At 42.0% G+C, this 20335-nt stretch overlaps 3 protein-coding genes across 3 annotated transcripts; 2 read left to right on the top strand and 1 right to left on the bottom strand.

The window, feature by feature from the left end:
* Positions 1-1348: 1348 nt before the first annotated feature.
* Positions 1349-20006, bottom strand: LOC125692661 (probable E3 ubiquitin-protein ligase HERC4). The gene is made up of 23 exons (XM_048943455.1): positions 19589-20006; positions 19218-19350; positions 18495-18571; positions 17738-17959; positions 16593-16684; positions 15950-16080; positions 15083-15228; positions 14660-14736; positions 14249-14346; positions 13275-13334; positions 12740-12842; positions 12036-12216; positions 11550-11704; positions 10327-10422; positions 9135-9233; positions 8932-9057; positions 6208-6345; positions 5949-6115; positions 5055-5121; positions 4765-4838; positions 3631-3814; positions 3176-3275; positions 1349-2465 (listed from the first exon to the last, which is right to left on the bottom strand). The coding sequence occupies exons 1-23, from the start codon at positions 19677-19679 to the stop codon at positions 2251-2253; spliced, it is 2832 nt and encodes a 943-aa protein (XP_048799412.1). The 5' UTR covers positions 19680-20006; the 3' UTR covers positions 1349-2250.
* On the top strand, positions 6468-6922 carry PYURF (PIGY upstream open reading frame). Its single transcript, XM_048943456.1, has 2 exons — positions 6468-6652; positions 6781-6922. Exons 1-2 carry the CDS (start codon positions 6483-6485, stop codon positions 6920-6922), a joined length of 312 nt encoding a protein of 103 aa, XP_048799413.1. The 5' UTR covers positions 6468-6482.
* PIGY (phosphatidylinositol glycan anchor biosynthesis class Y) lies at positions 6935-7625 on the top strand. Its single transcript, XM_048943458.1, has one exon. The coding sequence runs from the start codon at positions 6935-6937 to the stop codon at positions 7163-7165; it is 231 nt and encodes a 76-aa protein (XP_048799415.1). The 3' UTR covers positions 7166-7625.
* Positions 20007-20335: the final 329 nt, after the last annotated feature.

Raw genomic sequence — 20335 nt, 5'->3', positions numbered from 1 at the left:
ACCCGGTTTCCCCACTCAGCTATGCACTCTAGCACCTGAGGTGAGAGCCTGCAGTTTTTCTACACTGCTTGCTATATGGCAACTTTCTTAATATGCAACAAAGTCCTTTATACTGAGCTGGAATTTCATGAAAAACACCTAAGTCTTTCCTAGGAAACTGTTCCTTTCCTAAAGAAATAAAGCACTGGGCCCAACAATCACTGCCAAAAAGGGTTTACTGTTTTTATATATAATAGGCATTTTGAAGAAGTAGCCTCCCTTTATCTTCCTTACTGGTCTCACTGATGCACACTATGTCGCAGTAGTATTTTTTGCCTACTGAGCTATAGAGTATTTCGCCTTACTTACATGTACCCTTGGGAAAATTACGTATTCCTGGAGGAATCCCTGTAATTTGAATATCCTTATATGTGACAAAGGGTATCACTGCTATGCTGTTTAGTCTATTTTCATTAAGCAGGCTCTGTACTTCGTTTCATTGCAAAGGCTCCCCTGTGGATGCACATGAAACACGGCTTTCAGTCTATCAGCACGCACGTTTTTAAAAGCTCTGCTACAGAGGTGAGACAAGTGACTGAGGCTGCCAAGCCCTTCAGAAAGCCTAGCTCCTGGTTTCTTTTTCTGAACCTAGGCTCAATCCTCTGGGCCTTTGAGAGAGCAGAAAGAGGCCTGGAGGCACGTTTTTGTCTGAGACAGGCTGTGACAGTATGGAGGGAAAGGCTGCTGGGGCTGTCACATGAAAGCTCTGAGCAGTGTCCTTGAACTGTCCTCTGAGAAGTAGTATTTAAAAAAAAAAAGTTATTTTCTCTGCATTCCCTGTACATTTCTCACCTGTCTTCAAATGACATATTTTCGGGTGCAACCTGATCTTGCACTGTGAGTTTTATCAACCTTAGCTTCAACTAGGGGCACTGCTGTGATACCCATACCTACAAACACACCAGTGTGTCTGGCAGATGGCAACAGGCTAGTTCCCTAAGTGTTCCTGGAGAAGCTTACAGTGACAGACCCTAACCTTTTGCAGCATGGGAGTAGAACACTTTATTCATCACTAAGGTGCAGTGGCTCTGGAGCAGGGCATTGTGTGTAATGTACAACACAAAGTCTAGGTAGAGGATGATGTGAAAACTGTCATCTTCTCGTTCCACATTTCTACATTCATATAAAGATCCTTCCGTATGAAATGTAAAAGACTTTGACTTGTTCAGTGTATGCAGTGCACCTGTCTGAAGCACTTTTACACCAACCTTTGGTTCCCCTTGTGAGGGACTCACCCATATAAAGGATAGAAAATGGATATGCTGTCACACATAGGCAGTCACATAATGGAGGAACACACAGCCACGAGTGTAGAAATTTAATCAATCAATTTAGCACAGTAAAAGCCTTTGTTACACATGTATGTCCACTGACTATAAGAAATGCAAGAGGACTGCTGAAAAATCACAACCATTTTTCTCTAAGTAAATACATATATTTTACATAAAGTAAAACGTACAGAAAAAAATAAACCTCCCGCCTTTACATCCTGCCTGCTGTTGCTAAGTGTCAGTTTTGGCAGTGAGCTTGCAGCAGCCTCACAAGCCTCATGTTCACAAGATTCTGTAGTCAGAGCGTTCTGCAGGCCTAAAATTCTGGTTTATTACCAGCCAACTCCCTAGAAGATGCAAATCAACACAACAAATATTATCACACTGACTAATAAAAACATCCATTACAAATACAGATTTGTCCTGACAAACTCTAGGAATGATCAAGTCCTCATCCAAGAACTTCTCTCAGATAACTCAAAGGCCGTATTCAGGCAAGTACAGGCTGCTCCTCAATTCAAAGTTTGAAGGAACATGGTTCCTTACAGTTGGATTATTTTCCAAAAGAATCCTTAACTAATACAGATGAAAATGTTACTCTAGCTCCCTCTTGCAGTGATTACTGCTTAGCATATGCTAATTGTGTGTTTGGTAATGTACAAATAACAGAAACCTTACTGTTGAAAGCTCATCAACTAAGACTACTAAAGTGCAGGATGAGCATCTATTTAAATATAATTGGTTACCAAGTTGCTTCTTGCAAGGATTTAATAATCAATAAACATTCTCAATTGAATACACACACTCAATTGTTTTTATAAAGTGCAGTAAAAATAAGGCAGAATAGAAATCACTACACCAGAATAAATCAGGAAAAATACTACAAGTGAGACAACCACTTGTTTTCTTGTTTGTGCTTTAACATGCTTCTGACCAAGAGCTATCTCAAGCCAAAACCTTCATTATACTCTATGGCAGAGAGTAATTTTTCCTCAAGTATTTCTTTACTGCTGTAGTTGGGGAGAAAGAGAGTGCAGCTGCAGGTCTGGGCAGAAGGATATAAATTATCTGGATCTTCAAACAGAGGGTCTTCAATAGAAAATACAAAATACTCTAGTCCAAAAGGAATGATTCGATCAGATCCTGATATAAAGGCTAAACAAAAGAGGGGGAAAGGGAAGCAAATTAGTAAATTTAAAGCAAACAAAAAAGAAAGAAAGAAAGAATGAAAATGCTATTGAAAGATGAAAAACATGAAGGAAAGTCAGTATAAACATACAGCTATTTACATTAGCTAATTATTTGGCACTACTGAATTTGTACCTGAATATAATAGTCTTTTGCTGATTTATATTAAGTATAAACCTTTTACTTTTACTTATACAGACTTTGTGAATGAGAAAAGCCAAGCAAGGTTTGACCTTCCCCAATTAAAAAGGATGAATTAGCTTCTGTGATCCTCTGAGAAAGCTCAACGGCTCATGTCAGCATTAAAGTTGAGCCCTCTGACCAACAACTGATCTCTACAAAAGCAAGGAATAAACTAATTGCAAGGTCCAGGAGTGTGGGATGTGTTTAAGCAAGCCTCAAGGGAGATGAGAATGAATAGGAATGGGAGGGTGGTTGGACTAGATGATCTTGAAGGTCATTTCCAACCTTGTGATTCTGTGATTCTGTGAGAAAGGTCAGAACTGTGACTGTGCTATTCTTTGTGCCAATTCACTGTGGCTTACACTAGAAAATGGGGGAAGGGGGCTGGAAGCACACTGAAAAGAGGTTTGGAAGTACAGTATTTTCATACACAAGCATCTCAATCTGTCTTGTGAGGGAGAGCTATACGAAAGTTCAGAATGTCAAAATATTACCAAGAAATTTTTTCTTTTTTTCTTCTGGGAGCTTGTGAAACACAGACCAAAAATTCGTGATGGTTTGATGTGACTCTTTGTAGTGCACATATCTCACATTCTGTTGAAAAGAAAAAATTAAAATTGGCCTTGCTATTTCTGTTTTTATTGAAAGCAGCGACAGTGTATCTGATAAATTTCATAATCCCTTCACAGGTGTTCAGATCCTCCTCATGCCTGGAATCTGCCCGTTCATTCATTTTTTTAAGACTGATCTTTATTACCCTATACTCTTGTACCCAGTGTAGTTTAGAAGTTGATCAGAACAACGATACAAATGATAAAAACACTCCCCTGAGCTACTATTTTTGTATTTGGGACTTATGCATCCAATAATAGTACAGGACAGAAAGAGTTTGTGCTTAGCAAACAGTTTGTGCATAACAGCAAAAGGCCACTCTGCTTGTAACTGATACCTTTTTTAGCAGATGCCAGTCATAATTTGTGTGTCCCAGGAGAAAAATCATGAGCTCAACAGGGAGAAACATCTTCCAGCTTTCAGCTGGGCAGCCTCTTGAAAAACCTCGCATAAAGTCTTCGAATGGCTTCCGTACTGATTCATTCAACATGTAATTCACATACAAGTCAACAAATTCCTTCCTGCGAAGATATTTTGATTCAAACGAGCAACACAAGAGGTGATTTTTGAAAAAGAGAAATATAAAGAACTTTCTTCCTTATTCTTTATTCCATACCACCTGCTCTACTGCTGTATGGGAACTGCTGAATCACAGCCTGAACCTCTGATTGACCACCTGAGGCAAGCCATGAGTCAGCCATGGCAACACAGGTGAAGGTAATTCACCTGTGCTACCAGAAGGGGTGGAGCCTGGCTGCACCTCTCCTAGACCCATTTAAGTGCAGACTTCCTGCACTTAAAGAGATCCAGGAAGGATCTCTTCCAGGAGATCACTCTTTGTGGAGAATATTGTGAGCCTACAACATCAGTAAGCATTTTCCATTTATTATCTTCCTGTTGCAATAATCTTACTTAGCCTAACATTTCCTAGATATTTCTTAATTATAGCATCTGTATATTCATTGATTATACAACTGCCAATACAAAATCTTTATGGAGAGTAGTCACATGAACTTAAGCCATAGCCTTGTTCTTTATACTCTGTGCTGAGGTTAATGGTGATGCAACACCTCGTTGATAAATTCCTCTTCTGTTATGTACAAGGTATGTTTCATATATGTAATTAAGGAAGAAATATTTTGCTGTTAAAAGAACTTTAAAAAGATACATCAAGTTGTTTATAATATCCCTGAAAATGTTGTTCAGTGATATTTTATATGCTTATGAATTTCCCCACTAGGCCTGGTATGGCTTTGTCAATGCTAGATGTCCCAGGATCCCTGTCTTATCCACTGCTTGCACAAACTGCTAATGTCTGGCATACTTGCAGCACAATCTGAAAGCACACGGCTTTTGCTGCTGCACTGAGACCAACAACACTGTTCAAGCTCAGTGTTTTCTAATAGCTATTTTCTATAAATGGTATTTCATAAACACATAACAGACACAGGATGAGAAAAATAAAACTGACCTGTTATGCTTAGTGACAAGAATGTTGGCACCATTTTTTTTAAGCTCAACCACAGAACCTCCTTCTTCCATTTGCTATACAAATAAAGAAAAACATCAGACACTAAATCTGTATTTAAATATTTATATATCAGTGTATGTGATAGCATATACGAGCTATATCTAGCACTTTTTCTTTCTATACCCTTGCTAGTTGGAGCTTATAGATAAGTTTTTATATCACTTGTGATGGGATACTTTTTTGCCTGTTTTACATGCATGGCACATCTGAATGACACAATAGAGTCTTACCACGAAGGTCATCTGTAGGCTTTCAAGCTTATGCTCAGATTCTTCCTTCAAAATGTTCTTAAGATTCCTTTTAAGAAAAAAAAAAAAAAAAAAAAAAAGGGGGGGGGATAGAGAAGGGACATAAAGATTGTTTATTACAGTCAAACTGGCTGGAAAGCATTCTTTGGCAAGCAGTATTTAAATGCACATACGGATAGAACATCTGTACTCACACCAAGCCTTCATAAAGAGCTCTAAACTGAACTTGTATTCTTCTCATGCTGTGATCTGAGGGAAATGCCTTGACAGTGAAGGATGCAAAACAAGACTATCCCCATGCCCTTCAGGAATTTCATGCAGAGATCAATTCCAATGGCAAATGGGCTGTGACCACAGCTTTTTCCATTCAAAGATCATTTAATAAGGAATTGCATTGTCCATCAGTGGGATGATCCAGAATAACTGTTTTGTAGTGCAGTGTCTCTCAAAGCATTGCAGGCAACCTGACATTTTAGTCTACCGAGGGCTCTTGCCCTTTGACACAGTCATGGGCTCCAGGGAAGAGGTTGTGACGGGCTGTTTATTGCACTTGTGTGGAATGTTGTGCTTCAGGGGCTTACAAGTTCAGTGTTGTAGCAGCAGCAACTTGTTCTGCAATATCTGCCCAAAATATTTCTCAGCAGTGGAAACCCAGCATGTGGGCACATGCCTGCTGATTTGATGTGCCTGCAGTATGGGTTAAAACTGTGTTTATGCATAAGGTCTACCTTGACATCATAGTGAAAACTGTTAGTTAATACATTAAAGTACTGCTTCCAAGATTGCTGTGTGAATCACCTAGCTAGAAGACCCGCTTCACATAAAATTAACAACTGCCTTAGGAATCTCACACCTTAGAACACTGACATTCCATACCTGCCAACTGCTGGTATCAGCTCCTCCAGGTCCTCCAGGGTCGGCTCGACATCCCGCATCTTCTTGAAGAGAACCCTGGGGAATGGTAAGGGAGTCTGGCAATGGTTATACATGGCCATTCCCAACAGGGTGCCCGCCAGCAGAAAGGTGTCATCGTGGCTTGACGCCTAGTCAAACAAGAACGTAAAAAAAAACAGATGAAGTTACGCCTCTCTCTCTCTTCGAGCACGTCGGCTCAGGCGCAGGCGAGCAAGCTTACCTGCCTGGGGAACCAGACCAGCCTGGAGGGGAAGTGGCGGAAGATACCGCTCTGGGGATCGCAGAGGGCCTTGGCGGCGACTGTGAAGAGCTCCCGGCACAGCCCTCGTCCTTGTCCTTCCTCGCCGTGGAAGCGCACCTGCGAGCCCGGCGACAGCCATGGTGAGAGCGGCCGAGTAGCGAGCCGCCCCGGAACCACAGCGCGGCGGCGGCGGCGCGCAGCCCGGCACGGCTCCGCCGGGCACCGGAGGCGGAGCGGCGGCTCGGGGTGGCGCCATGTTACGGGGCTGCGGGCGCGGCGTGGTGGCAGCGCTGCGGGGCGCGGCGGGGAGCCGCCGGGCGAGCGGGCAGGAGCAGGAGCAGGAACAGGGCCCCGGGCCGGGGCGGCCGCTGGAGCCGTCGCTGCTGCGCTTCTTGGTGTGCCCGCTCTCCAAGCGGCCGCTGAGGTGAGGGCTCGGGGCCTGCGAGCGAGCGGAGGGCCTGAAGGCAAAGCCAGCTCACTGACGCCTCCCTTGTTTGTTTGTTTGTTTGTTTGTTTTTTTCCCGTTTTTCCTTTTTTTGCTCGGCTGCCCAGGTACGAGGAATCGACTAACGAGCTCATTAACGAGGAGCTGGGCATCGCGTACCCCGTCATCGATGGCATCCCGAACATGATCCCGGAGGCAGCCCGGAAGACGCAGAAGCGGCCCCCGGCAGAGGGCTCGGAGCAGCCGTGAGGCGACGCGCCGATGGCAGGGGGCGGCCTGCTCCCCTCCCTGCCCACGCTGACCGTGCTCGTTCCTCTCCTGTCCCTAGCGGGCTTGTTCTACTCGGCCAGCGTGGATGAAACCTTCCCTCAGGGCTGCACCAGCACCAACAGCTTGTGTTTCTACAGCCTCCTGCTTCCTGTCACGATACCGGTTTATGTGTTCTTCCACTTGTGGACTTGGATGGGAATTAAGCTTTTTAGGCACAATTAGCACAGTGCCTCTGCTAACCCCCTTCTCTAGAGCAACGCAGTTTGTTTAATTTAGCCAGGTCTCACAATTGATCTGAAACGTCTGTTGTGGCACTGGTGACTGTCAGCATTTGCCTGGTGGTGTCTGAACTCTATGCAGTCCTCTGCAATAAACCTGTTACTTAATTAATGCAAAGGAAGAGAAGGAGGAGGAATAACAAACGTTATTTCTTTCTAGTGTATCTCTTCGAGTTCTGCGTCTCTAATGGCTACTGAAAATGTACTAGGGGGTAACCATCTGTGCTAGACAACTGCACCCTGACTGAAATAACATCAAATAATAAGCAGTGACAACATGGGGTGGTACGAATCTCTCTTTGGTTCATAAGCTTTGATATTGTTTGCCTTGGCCTGATGTATTGAAATGCATTTGTCTTAGTGTCAGAGGAATGTAAAATAAATTAGCTTAATGTTTGATAACAGGCCTTGAGTTGAAGGAAGAATGTTGTTTGGATACTCTAGATATGTCGAGTATCTTTCTCCTTAACATTATCTCCTTCTTAGTAGAGAAGGAACAGAAGGTTCTTCTGCTGAATACTTCAGCTTTCCCTGTTCCCATTTACAGCAACGCTAGGGAATGGAGTGACGCAATGTCCTGTAACTGCTGAAAAGAATCGGAACTGCAGTACTGTGTTGGAAACATCACAGATCTCAGCCAGTGTCTACTGGCAAGAAATTAACAAAGCAATTACACTGATCAGGCTGCTGCTGCACAATGAAAGACACAATGAAAGACACTTTTTCATGAAAGACATACTGGAGGGCTTACTCGAGGTAAGCACAGTTATCTGTCAGGGCTCTTTGTGCTATCAATGGAGAGGGGTTCATGTAGTGCATAGTACAGAGCACAGACCTTATTGCCTATGTTTAAAAAAAAAGACACCTTTTTCAGCTGACACAGTTAGAAAGAAAAAAGCAAAGGTAGCTCTAGAAGCCATTTGTGAATCTTCTTCTAGATTATACATCTAGTATATACTTTTCCTTCATATACTGAAGGAAAAGCTCTGACAACTCGCTGGCAAGAAGGCTCACTTGGGAAGAACCAGAATTGGGTAATGTCTCACTCCACAGGCGCAATACCAAACAGCCCTCGTGTCAGTGACTGAGAACACAGGCACCTGGTCCCTGGGCTGAGCTCAGCTCAGCTCTGGGCAGGGAACCAGGTGTCTGGATTCCATGTCAGCCAACAAATTACTTTTGCAGGAAAGGGCTGGCACTGCAATACCTGCTGGCTACCAAAACCTTTGTACAGGGGAAACCACAAATAAAATCACAGAGAAACAGCAGCGTTATAATCAGCTTTTCCTCCCTCCTGGGGGCATTATTTTTCCTTTTCCTCCAGGCAGCATCACCATGAGAGAACCAGCTTTTTTTGGCCATGTCACTTGCTGGCCTCTAGTGCTGACAAGAAAGGTCTGTCCACCAGGTTTTTCATGCACAGCAAATTAGCCTAGTAAAGTGAATCTAACAGTAACAGTACTGGAATTTGCCAATTGACTGGTTTCCTGAGCAATCCTATTACATTATTCCAAAGCAACTTCACAGTAAATAGCACTGCCAATTGCATTTAAATTATACCCACAATGCTTATTAGCTACCTGGAATAAGAATGTATGATACTGCTCTCCTGATTTACTTACGTCCCCAGCAGAACTTTCTTACAATACTTCAGAACGCTGCAGTAATAGATTTAGAGCTGAAGAAAAAATACATCGTTTGATGTCTTACGTTTAAGAGATGTGTGAATTGGCCATTGTTTGCATTTCTTAAATGATTCCAGATGTCATGCAGGAGGCATTCTCTTCTGACAGGAAAAATCCACTGTTTGTGAAATACGCTGGTTAAGACTGGATGCTGAAGAATAAAATAACTATTTGTTAGAAGTGTGCTTCTCTGTTCTAAATTGAGAAGGAGAAAAAGGCCGTACTTACAATGTTGAAATATGAAGACAGTCTTTTGCATTCTAAAAGATGAATCACCAGCTTGTGCTTCATGTTAAAAATGCAGGGATATTTAATCAGCACCGTCAGCTGAAATTACAAAGATGAAAATAAAACGTCTGTTGATTTTCACTTGCAAAATCAGATTTAAGGGTATGTAGAGAGACTAAACTGCCATCCTGCATTTCTGAAACATGCCTTTGATGTGTATTTGTATGCTACACCAATAGAGGCACACTTTATAAAAGCAGGTTCTAAACATTTCAATGCGTGGGAAACCCTGACAGAGAAACATCTGAAATTTTGCAGAACTGTCTGTGCAGACATTTGCGTTACAGTACCTCGGGAATAAAATAGAAAGTGATTTTAATAGCCTCTTCCATACTTGAGTTAAATCAAAACACATAGAAAAAATGTCCAGGATGCTCAAGTTACATATTGTTGTTAAAAGCTGTTGGTTTTATTATTCACAATAATATCAGTAAGGTATCAGCATACAGAGTAATCTAATGCAAGGTGATAGACTTCTAGTGTCTACTTCTAGTAGACACTTCTACTGTCCCATGTAACTTATAGTATTTCCTGTGACACTGGTTGCATTTGGTAGCTAATTTTTGTGCCTTCCTATCACCGAGAAGTGAACTATTTCACAGATTTTTTTGTTTATTATTACCACTGGTTTGTTTTAGATACAAGTAAATAGAAGTGCTCTATAGGGTTTGTCCATGAAAGTTTAAAGAGCCCTCACAATTATTCTGTTAAATAAATGGCATAACATGTAGAAGTATACAAGAAGCATAGTAATAATGCTTGGTGGTTCTATTTTGTACTCATTGCCAGTTTGAAGCAAATAGATCTTCTTAAGATGATAAAATCATAAAATCATAGAATGGTTTAGGTTGGAAGGGATCATTATGATTGTCTAGTTCCAACCCTCTGCCATAGGCAGGAACATGCTGGGAACAACTTTGGCACGCAAAACTAGGGGTTCATCAATGGAAAAGCACTATTGTAGCTGTTAAAATATTGAGATCATAAATGGCTTGATTTATTTAGAACAGCTGGAGAAGTGGGGAAATGCACTGTTACTGGGGTGAAGTCTAGAGTCTTTCTGCTTATACTGATTTATTAAACAAAATAGTGAAATGAGCATTTTGTACTGCAGCTAAGATTTTATACTTACTGATATGCCCATGACTTGAAAATCACGGATAATCTCTTTCATTTCAGGTATATAGAAATCGTTGTCTTGTAGCTTGAAACCAGCTCTGGAGTTCACCTGTATTGACAGACACAGTATGAATGGGACTGGCAGCAGAGCTAGTGAGCTGTGCACCAGAATAGGATTAAGGAGTAACAGGGATCTCAGCAGAAATAACTCTGAGACCCAGCACAAAAATGGAAGCACAGAAACACTACAAGTAGGACAGCACTCAACAATGACAAGTCACACACACACACACAAAGAGTAAAAACTTGCAGGAAAGCAATTTTCATTTACAACAAAGGCCCTTTAACAGAACTCCATCCTGAAGGATATTTTTTGTCCATCATGTTGCAAAAGAGTCTGAAATTTCTCATTTGCTTTCATATTTGTTGCCTGGCAAAGATCTGATTTTGGAAATGAGTGACCATAAAAGGTTGCAAATGATGTTGCTGCTTACTAAGCAGTACTCTCCTGCACTTTTGAATTTTATCCAGTGGATAAATACACGCAAGAGTCTAAACGTTGAGGCCCAAATCTGCATTCTCAGCCAAAAGGGAGTTGAATACTGAACAAAATTTAGCAACTCTTACTATCTGTGAGTTCCTTCCTAAACTTTGAAAATCTCAGCAGGGAAAAGGATGTTTTATGAGAAGAGTACATCTGTTGTCCTCTGTCTTCCCTTTATTCATACAGGCTAAACATGCTCAAATTCTACTGGCTCACATAATTTCTCAGCTAGCAGACTCCAAAAGCATCATACACTATTGCTGTGCTGTGCAAAACTGGTGGGCTGTCATTTTGATGCTGTGAGCAGTTCCTAAGGTGAGAGATCTGACAAGGGATTCTCACAAGTGAATAGGCGTGCTGTGTGATGAACAGCACAACCATAGCCCTGCACACGTCAAGGTATTTGCACTCCTTCCTGCAAGTGTCCCCTCCCCATCTGGGGCTTCAGTTCTTCACTTCTGTAGACAATCAGCCAGGCACAGTTCAAGAGCAAAATTTGAGGTATGTAGGTAGCATGACAACTCAGTTATTTCAAAGCCATGCGATGCAGAGCTAAAAAGAATCCTGAAGCAATATTGAGGAACCATGTTTCCTTGTAAGAAGGAAACCCAGAAAATTTAACAAATAAAAAGGATTAAAATATTCCCAATCATACTGATACATCATATCTCAGGATCCAAGCACCTTCTCACCTGGTAAAGAATCTGCAGTATTTGTAGGGTCTCTATTTTTTGTGGGTATTCCACAGAGAGATTGCGAAGTTGAGTCAGAGAGTTCAGGGAAACCCTCCTAAATATAACAACCAGATTCTTGAAATGGTCTATTTCTAGATTTGACCACAGGCATTCTGTAAATAAAACAACAGCTAGTAAGATATCCACCACAGGTAACATGCAAATAATTACTATTTCTGGATGAAGTTGCATTTTCCCTTCTTATCAAATTAATAAAATGCTTAATTTCACACTACTACTAAGAGTTAGTAAGCCTCAAGCCAAGAAACAGGGCTTTTTTGTGCCTGCTTTTTCTGTAGTAGACCCCATATTTATATTTCTACCAAAAACATGTCTTCCAGGCTGAACTCTGGAATAAATTGCTTCTGCAGTATTATATCCTGCTCAACAGCCCCAAATGGCCAAACATGTAAATCATTCAATTCCATCAACTTCAAACCCCACCAAGAGTTTGCAGGTCCTTCTGCTGGAGCCTCAGGATAGCTTCTGCTAGCAGCTTGAGAGTACTGTAAGAGCTAGAATTCTGTTGCTGCAGAAGGAAAGGCAAGATCAAGTAGATTCTGAAATTTTCAGGTGAAACAGGAAAAGACAATGATGGCAGTAAATTATCGATCTCCTTTTGAACCTTCAGAAGAAAAAGAAAAGAGAGAGAAAAAGATTAAAAATGCAGTTGAGTTATGCCAAAATAATCTATTATTTAGGTTGGTATGGAATTCCTAGATTTTGTTCCCTTATCTTCCATCACACACTAAGTCTAGGATACTACCTTCAAATTCAATTCAAATTCAAAATCAGAGTCTTCGGATTGATTCTGAGTCACTCATTCATTCTTTATTTGCTCTATTAGAAGAAAGACTGTGATAATTCTCCCATAAATTCCGTTTGTAGAGAAGCTTGTCAGCTTTTTTGGGAAAGGGCTTGTTCCCTGTGCTGTGACTTTCATACAATCCCATCTCCTTAGTATATAGCTTCATCGGGAACAATAAACAAACTGTGCCTTCTCTTCATGAAGTTTCCTGAAAGTTTCTTTGTTTTGTTTGTTTTTGCTTTGTTTGTAAAAGACTGGGAAAATCTGAATTTCTGAGGGAAGGACAGACCCATAGTTTCTCAGTGTCTGTGTAGTTAGAATTCTTGTATCAAATCCTTACCTCCTGGTATACTTCTACGTTCTTGCTGATCTTCTTATAAAACTGTAGCACTTTAGTCATGTCCACACCCGAGGTTTCTTTGGAAGTTCTGAAATGTTTGCCTCTATCATGAAGGGAAAAATAAATTAAAAATTAAATCAAACAAACAAGCTTTTTTAATACCTGAGTGAATAGTTAAGCATCCCAACATTTGAAAACGTTTAGAAAAGTTAACCCCACAACTGCAGTGAGTACAGCTTCATCTGTTCTACAAAGATATTCTCACTGTGGAGTGACCTGATTAATATTTTGTCCTTCCTGTGTTGTGTAGTGATGCTCAGTTAATAAGAGACTTCCTGCATTTCACCCTAAAGTGACTCGAACTTCAGTGCTGGGAAGAGCTATTATGAACCCTTTGGGAACTGAAATACTGCCTAATAGCATTATCATAATCTGTCAAATGTCACTGTGGGATAATCTCCTAGAGTAAGAGCTTCTGCAACAAGTTTTAGTAAGACTAGGGGGTAAAAACTTAATTTTAGTCAGCACACACTACCTTTTATCCAAGAAACTTCCGTTGATGCAAGCCTCAGATGAAAAGATCAGTTCGATAGCCCTGAGATTAAAAAGAAAAAAGAAAAAAGAAACCAAAGCAAGTCCTTTCAACATAAGCAGTACCTTCAGTGCATGAATTCCGAAAGAACAAAAAACCATATGTGCAAGTCTATCTGCACCTGACCATGTAAAACTTTTCTTAATAGCACTGTATTGAGAGCATTGCAGAAGGCATTTTATTTGTGGAGTCAGTGATCTTCAGAAAACCGTGTTTCCCATGCTTGACTTTATACTTAAAGCAGGAACAGTTATTATGTTAGCATGTATAGTTGTCATAGGGAACCTCCTTGAGTGCCCTGTACCAGCCAGTGCTGTGCACAGGTGGTGGTTATGATAGTGATAACATCAAAACAAGTCAGGAGAGGACATGATTTTATTTGTTACACAGTGTGAAAGGCAATGCAGTGGAAGAGAGGAGGGATCTCTCCATGGATGGGATCTGCAATGCACCAATGGGAAATTCAGCTGCTGCGTGAAAACTGGATTCTCGGTAGGGAAGTAACATTTACTCATTACCAATACTCCTAGTTCTATTCTATCTGACTAAAACAGCTTCTTAATCAAGCATTTGCAGTTGGGCCTTGCTGTTGACATCTGGAAAGCAGTCTCTGTCTCCCTCATTCTTCTCGGTGCAGAACAACTTGGCCAAACCATACTAAAAGTGGTCAGAGAAACAGAGAGACCTGAAATGGTCAAGATTTTTAAATGCTCTTTAAATCATTCTTTAAATGTTGAATAGCTGTTGCTTATGTGTTTTCTTAGTGCAAAAACTAAGTAACGCGCTCTGCCACAAGATCTGGTCTCAACTAAATGATTGAACATGAGTTTCCAGGAGTCTTCAACGAACAGTAATTTTTTTTCTTTTATCAAAAATCATGTGTTGGGGAAAAAAAAGTCACAAGGGTTCTAACTTACTTCTTTATACTCTTCCAATGTCGTGAACTGGAATTAGAAATCCATGCATTCACTTCTTTCCTACTCAGAGTGGCAATTCCGTTCAAAGGATAGGAATTCTGCATGAAATGTATGAACATACAATGAGATTAAAGATCTAGCAGATTAATTTTTTTAAAGCTAATTACCATGATAACATTTCAACCTAAATACGAAAAAAATTAGTGGTCACCCAGCATGATCCAGATGCAAAAAATATAGAACAAATTTATAGTTGCAATACAAGTCAGTTTTTGGTCTCAAGCATGCAAAGAAGTGCAAAGAGACATATTTTAAGTTGGAGAACTAAAGGCAGTATGGAAAAATCAAAAGCTTCCATCAGGAATGTGAACAGTGGTCAAAAACTGAAGCTGTAAACAAATATACACATACCCTTTTCTTAAAGAGAAGATCAATGATATTTTCCTTTCTTTCTGTAGTAGTTTCAGTCATGTTTTGCGATGTGTTTTCTGTGAAAGTGTAAAAGAATTTTAATATGAACATCTGAAGACAGTCATTACTACATAGAGGTCAGTGCACAGAAGTGGCACATTCAAAAAAAAAACAACAACTCAGTAGATGATGGTCTAAAATTGATTCTACGTGGCCATTACTCATGCTGATAAATCAAATAGCAAATAAATTTACACATATCTAGACTGTGCTGGGACAATTAAGCCAGCATAAGATATAGTGTAAGCCACTGGAGGCCATCAGTTTTTCAATGTGAAGAAGAAATCAAGAAAGCAAACACCTTCCCATTGCCTGATGTGGAAGAAAGTAATGCAGATCATATGCATCTACAGCCATCGTTACCCTGACAGAATTTCCCATTATCCTCTGGTGAATTGATGGGCAGTGGTACCAACTGATAAGCTTTCCTCTCCCTTTCCAGCTGTCCTTGATAAGAACCAAACGAATAGACTTTGTCCAAAGATGGGACGTAGACCAAGGTGTGCTGCCTGTTCAGAAAAAGAATATTATCACAATAAGTTAATATCACTAAAATAGTCAGAATAAAATTTACAGACACATTGTCAGAGGGGATAGCTGAGGCTTTAAAAGTGGGGGGTCGTCCAACTATAGTCTCTTTAACTGAAGTCATAGAACCCTTCCTTGCATAAACGTTCTGCAGTAAAAAAATACAGACTCGAATTTTCTATACTGTCCTCTAGTGTTTGTGATTTACCCTGACTCTGCACACAAAATTAAACCACTAGGCCTTGCTAGTTTCCTTCCACTTTTTTCCATGTGAAACTTCTATGTTGCTGAGCCTTAAAACCCAGAAAAGTCAACTGGAGACTTTTTATGTCTCAGTTCCAGAAAGGTAGAATGAAACAATAGTTTTCACTATTCCTTGATTCTTTCTAAGGACCCATGTCTGTTGAAGTGAACGGTGACTTTTCTCACTCAGTCTTCTGTCCTTTGGAAACCAGTACACCCTTTGTTTCTAGAAATACCAAAAGCCAAGGGCTCCTAGTGTTTTTTTCAACTCTTTCCCCATTCTTGGTTTTGGCTGAGTTGTGACAGGAGAGCAGGCCGTGAGTGAAGAATGTACAATGACAGAACTGACCTACTGGAATACAGGGATTTAAACACGTTGGTGATTTCCCTCCCTACTGTTCTTCAATGATTCATCTGAGGCTCTGACCTAGAAGGCATTTTATTAAGGTACTTTCCCACCTTCCACAGGCAACCTGTGAAACTCTTGCTCCCCATAGTTCAGCCACCACACGAGGTGTTAATTCATTCCGGGTGGAGTTGTGACCCAGCTGGCCAGCCCCTCCTGCTCCAAAGGTATACACCAAGCCATCCTTGTAGGTGAAGAAACAAATAACTGCATTATTAATGGCATTCAAATTATCACCATTAAGAGTGAGACCCAGCAATACATTATACATTATACAGGCCTGGCCTCAGAAACATCCATGATTCAAACAGAAAAAGAGTTCACTTTGCATCAAACATAATCTTACGTTGTTTATATGTCCAAATCCTTTAACTTCTAAGAAAAAACATTTAACTCCTGAAAGTAACTCCCTGTTGCTTAAGAATCTATTAGCAAACCCTCGTGAATTAGATATTATTCACATTTTCTTAAGTCTCTGGCATGTTATGGAAAAAGAAAGTATGTTCAGAAAGTACAGAGAGTTGAACTGTACCCCTTTAATGCCGGATTCTCATTTGTTATCTCTCAGTGAGAGCTTGCATCCAGGTGACAGGAATCTGAGCAAAGGCCAATTTTCCCACTACCATAGTTAGCACACTTAGTTGACTGTAAGCAGGAGCTGCAGTTTCAATTTCTCTGTTTCAGTTTCAGACTCACCTTGGAAAGAACTGCAGTGTGGTCTGCCCCACATGAGATAAATACAGCCTTCCAGTGCTCTAATGCTTCAACATATGATGGGCAATCCCTGTCTGGAAAGAAAACACAGCATAGCTAAAGTGAAAGTGTACTGAAGTGTCTCACACAAATAAAGATTTAGTAAATACATTTTTAGCATTTTACACTGCTATCTTACAGCAATTCATGTATTTATGACTTCATTTTGAGTTGTTTTCTGCCCTACACTACAAAAACCCTTTCTCATCAGCTCTGTCTTGTTCATGGTACTTTTTCTATTCAGTTTAAGTAAGTTTGAAATAAAATGCAGCACTTTCATATTTGTTTGTCAAAAGGTACTTGGCTTCAAAATATCTGATTTTCCAGGAGCTGGACATACTGACATTCCAGTAATTTCAGGTCCTATCTGGCTAAGGCAATTCTGCAGTAGCCTTCTGTGTTTGAAGACAAATTATTCTCCCACCTTATATTCACAGAAAATTACAGAAATTTCTTTCATGCAAGACTGCCTGGAGATATAATAGGCCTAAAAAGAGATCTGTGAAACACATAGTTTTATGGTCCCAGCCTATTCACTTGTTCATATAAAATGATCATAGAATCACAGAATCTCCTAAGTTGGAAGGGACCCATAAGGAACATTGTGTCCAACTCCTGGCTCCATGCAGGACTACTAAAAAATCAAATCCCATATCTGGAAGCATAATCACTTCCTGAACTCTGGCAGCGTGGAGACACAACCACAGCCCCAAGCAGTCTGTTCCAGGGCCTAACCACCCTTTGGTGAAGAACCTTTTCATAATCCCCAACCTAATCTTTCCCTGACACAGCTCCATACTGTTCCCTTGGGTCTTGTTGCTGTCACCAGAAAGCAGAGATCAGTGCTGCCAGGAAGCTGCCAAATTTTCTGCAGAGATAACACATAAATGCCTTGTCCCTGCATGCATTTCCTGGTCAGTATGCAGCAGCTTCAAAAGAAAAAACTTATCCAGCTATACTTTCTTCCCAAGTCTCTGCTGCCCACTGCTGTTCCAAGCAGGCTTAGCATTTCTGAACCATTTCTGTGCCTGTGAAAAAAATCATCAATCTTCACACTGCTTTGCTCTCAAACTGCTTTCTCTTCATACCTTCTGTGTGCCCGAGTCCCAGCTGTCCAAAATCGTTCTTTCCCCAGGAGTACACAGCTCCAGAGAGTGACACAACAACACTGTGAGCTCCTCCAGCAGCAATTTGAGCAATTGGGATGCCCTGTAGGCCTTTCACCAGCTGCGGCTTGGTGATGAGTGGGTCTTGGCTCCCCACTCCAAGCTGTCCATGGGTATTCAAGCCCCAGGCAAAGAGATGACCTCCTTCATGCATGCAATAACAACAAAAAAAAACACCATATCATTGCCTTCTTTGAATCTTAGTACTTTGAGAGTGAGAATCAGTGCTGGTTTCAGAGATCTAGCTCCTAGGTGAGACCACAATCAGTATTTACATCTCTCTGTGTCCTTCCGTACCCTTCAAGACAGATCCATGCAGCCTGTATAATTCACCAAAGGCTGTTACCACTTCTGAACCCACACTTTCAATAAGTTTCCAAACAGAGAAGAGTTCAGGCTTATAAACGAGCAGATCTGATGAGTGTAGAGAGAGGTGGACACATTTCCTCTCCACAGCAAACCTTTGAGGAGAGGTAGTGCTAAGGAATTAGAGAGAACTGCAAGTCCTTAAGCATTAGGAAGGAAAGCTATCTGACAGCAAACACAATTTGTCCCCTGCTTATTGCTAATTGCTCACGGATGGTGTCACTAACTACTGGCTGTAATTCAAACATTCCCTTCTGAGCAAGCCAAGCAAATGCAACTTTCATTTGGAGGAAGAGTGCATAAAAGAGGCTACCTGCGGACAGTGCCATGGAATGATGATCTCCACAGGCTATTTGAACAATATTGTGGTTTCCCAGTTCTTTCACCAGACTACAAAGATAAGGAAAACATACCAAATCAAAACAGATGTTGTGCTATCAGACAAAGTAAAAGAAGAAAATATTCTGCTCACCATGTCCTAGCATGTTTAGAAGTATTTACATAGGAAAAATATTGGTCATCTCTCAGTCAATTCACTCTGCTACTCCATCCTACTCCATCCTCCTTCAGCTGCACAAACTGATCTGATCACAGCTGGCACCAGAAGAAGCTTGAACGGCATCAGGCTTATCCCTGGACAAGTTAGCAGAACATCCAACAAGCCAGCAGCTGTGCCAATTTTACAAGCTGGTTAACCTCATAGACTAGTGGCAAGGTTCAGGTGGGTTTGGGTCTTTTACACACTGCTTTCCCAAGCCACGTGTCATTTGCATGGCATTTGTGGGACTGGTACATCTACCAATCGTTACTAAGTTTTGAGAGGAACCTGTAACAACTGCATCTCAGTCAGCTCAGATCTTGGTATTAATCTCAGAGTCAGAGCAATTCTTGCTGAATAAAAATGAAAAGAAAGTTTTGGGTTCTAGGAGCCTGAGAGTTTCCTCTTTACATCAGGATTATGCCTAAGTTTCTTGAACATTACTTTTAGGAAGAGTGGGCCATTTTCTCTGACCACTGCCCTGTGAAAGCTTCTTACCTTGATTTAGAGGTTTTGCCTGGAGCCGTGGTCCACTGTTCATAAAGCTTCCCATTACAGGAGTAAATGAGAACATGCGTCTCATCACAGTTTGAACACCACACCATCTCTTCTCCCTTTACCTGCACGGGTTCTGCAGACCAAGCAGAGATGAGCACATCGTGGGGCTCCTTAGTCATTTCTGCTCCCTCCTAAGCAGTATTTTCTCACGTCCCCTGGGGCTTCAGCATCCCACTTTGCTGCCGCACACCTCGGTCGACCTCTAGAAGACACTTCACCATCTCTGCCTGCCGTGCCACCGGCAATAAAAGCGACCACCCCTCACGCACACCGTGCCTCGTCCCGGTCCCTTCACTCACCCCGCCGCGCACCTCCGGCATCAGGCGGCCTCCGCGGGGCCCCGCTCCGCCGCCCCCTCTGCTGCCGCCTGGCCTGCCGCCGCCGCTGCCGCGCTCCCGGCATCCCGCGACGCCGACCGGCCGGAGCCCGGCTCTCGCTTCCCTGCGGACAGCTCCCGCGCTGCGTCCCACCCCGCCCCGCTGGGGAAACGCGAACCGAAAGCTGGCCGTGCCCCGCTGGGGAAATGGAAACCGAAAGCTGGCCGTGCTCGGGTAGCCCTGCCCGCCGTCGCCTGCCGCGGGGGTGCCGAGAGGGAAAGGCCCTCGTTTGGTTTCTCCCGCGCCTCTGATTTCTTAAGCTGAGCTCGTGAATGTGGCTGCAGAGTCCCAGCTCTGGGACTCCGGCTGCTACAGCCCGACTTTTCTGCCACAGAAGGCGATGGGAGCTTTGCTCTGGTTTGCAGTGACAGCAGGAGGAGAGCAGATGCCAATCAAAGCAGGCTCTGGATGGAACCATGTGATACGTGAACCTAAATACAAGCTCATGCAGTCTGAACTCTTGAGCTACACGTGTCCAGCACAGCCACGTACTGACTGTACATCTGCATTACTTCTTCTGGTGAGCATTGAGAGAATGTTAGAGAAATGTGCCTGGATTCAGAAGCTTAGGATAGAGCTATGCTGCAAATGCTCCTGCAGCTGTTTTGGAAAACATTTATGGTTCCGTGCATGGAAATTTGTACATCTCTGTTCATGCTAGTGCAGAGCAATCAATCTCAA

The sequence above is a fragment of the Lagopus muta genome, chromosome 4 (assembly GCF_023343835.1).
Source record: "Lagopus muta isolate bLagMut1 chromosome 4, bLagMut1 primary, whole genome shotgun sequence".
In the NCBI taxonomy this organism is placed as follows: domain Eukaryota; kingdom Metazoa; phylum Chordata; class Aves; order Galliformes; family Phasianidae; genus Lagopus; species Lagopus muta.
This window is presented reverse-complemented; position numbering and strand designations above follow the sequence as displayed.

Excerpts from the sequence above, each read along its gene's own strand:
- LOC125692661 (XM_048943455.1), bottom strand. The coding sequence starts at position 19,679 with ATGCCGGGAGCGCGGCAGCGGCGGCGGCAGGCCAGGCGGCAGCAGAGG. Across the intron at positions 16,081-16,592 it reads ACACTGCAGTTCTTTCCAAG|GATGGCTTGGTGTATACCTT; the intron begins GTGAGTCTGAAA and ends TTCACCTACAAG. Across the intron at positions 6,116-6,207 it reads TGGTCTGGTTCCCCAGGCAG|GCGTCAAGCCACGATGACAC; the intron begins GTAAGCTTGCTC and ends TTGTTTGACTAG.
- PIGY (XM_048943458.1), top strand. The coding sequence starts at position 6,935 with ATGGCAGGGGGCGGCCTGCTCCCCTCCCTGCCCACGCTGACCGTGCTC.
- PYURF (XM_048943456.1), top strand. The coding sequence starts at position 6,483 with ATGTTACGGGGCTGCGGGCGCGGCGTGGTGGCAGCGCTGCGGGGCGCG. Across the intron at positions 6,653-6,780 it reads CTCTCCAAGCGGCCGCTGAG|GTACGAGGAATCGACTAACG; the intron begins GTGAGGGCTCGG and ends TCGGCTGCCCAG.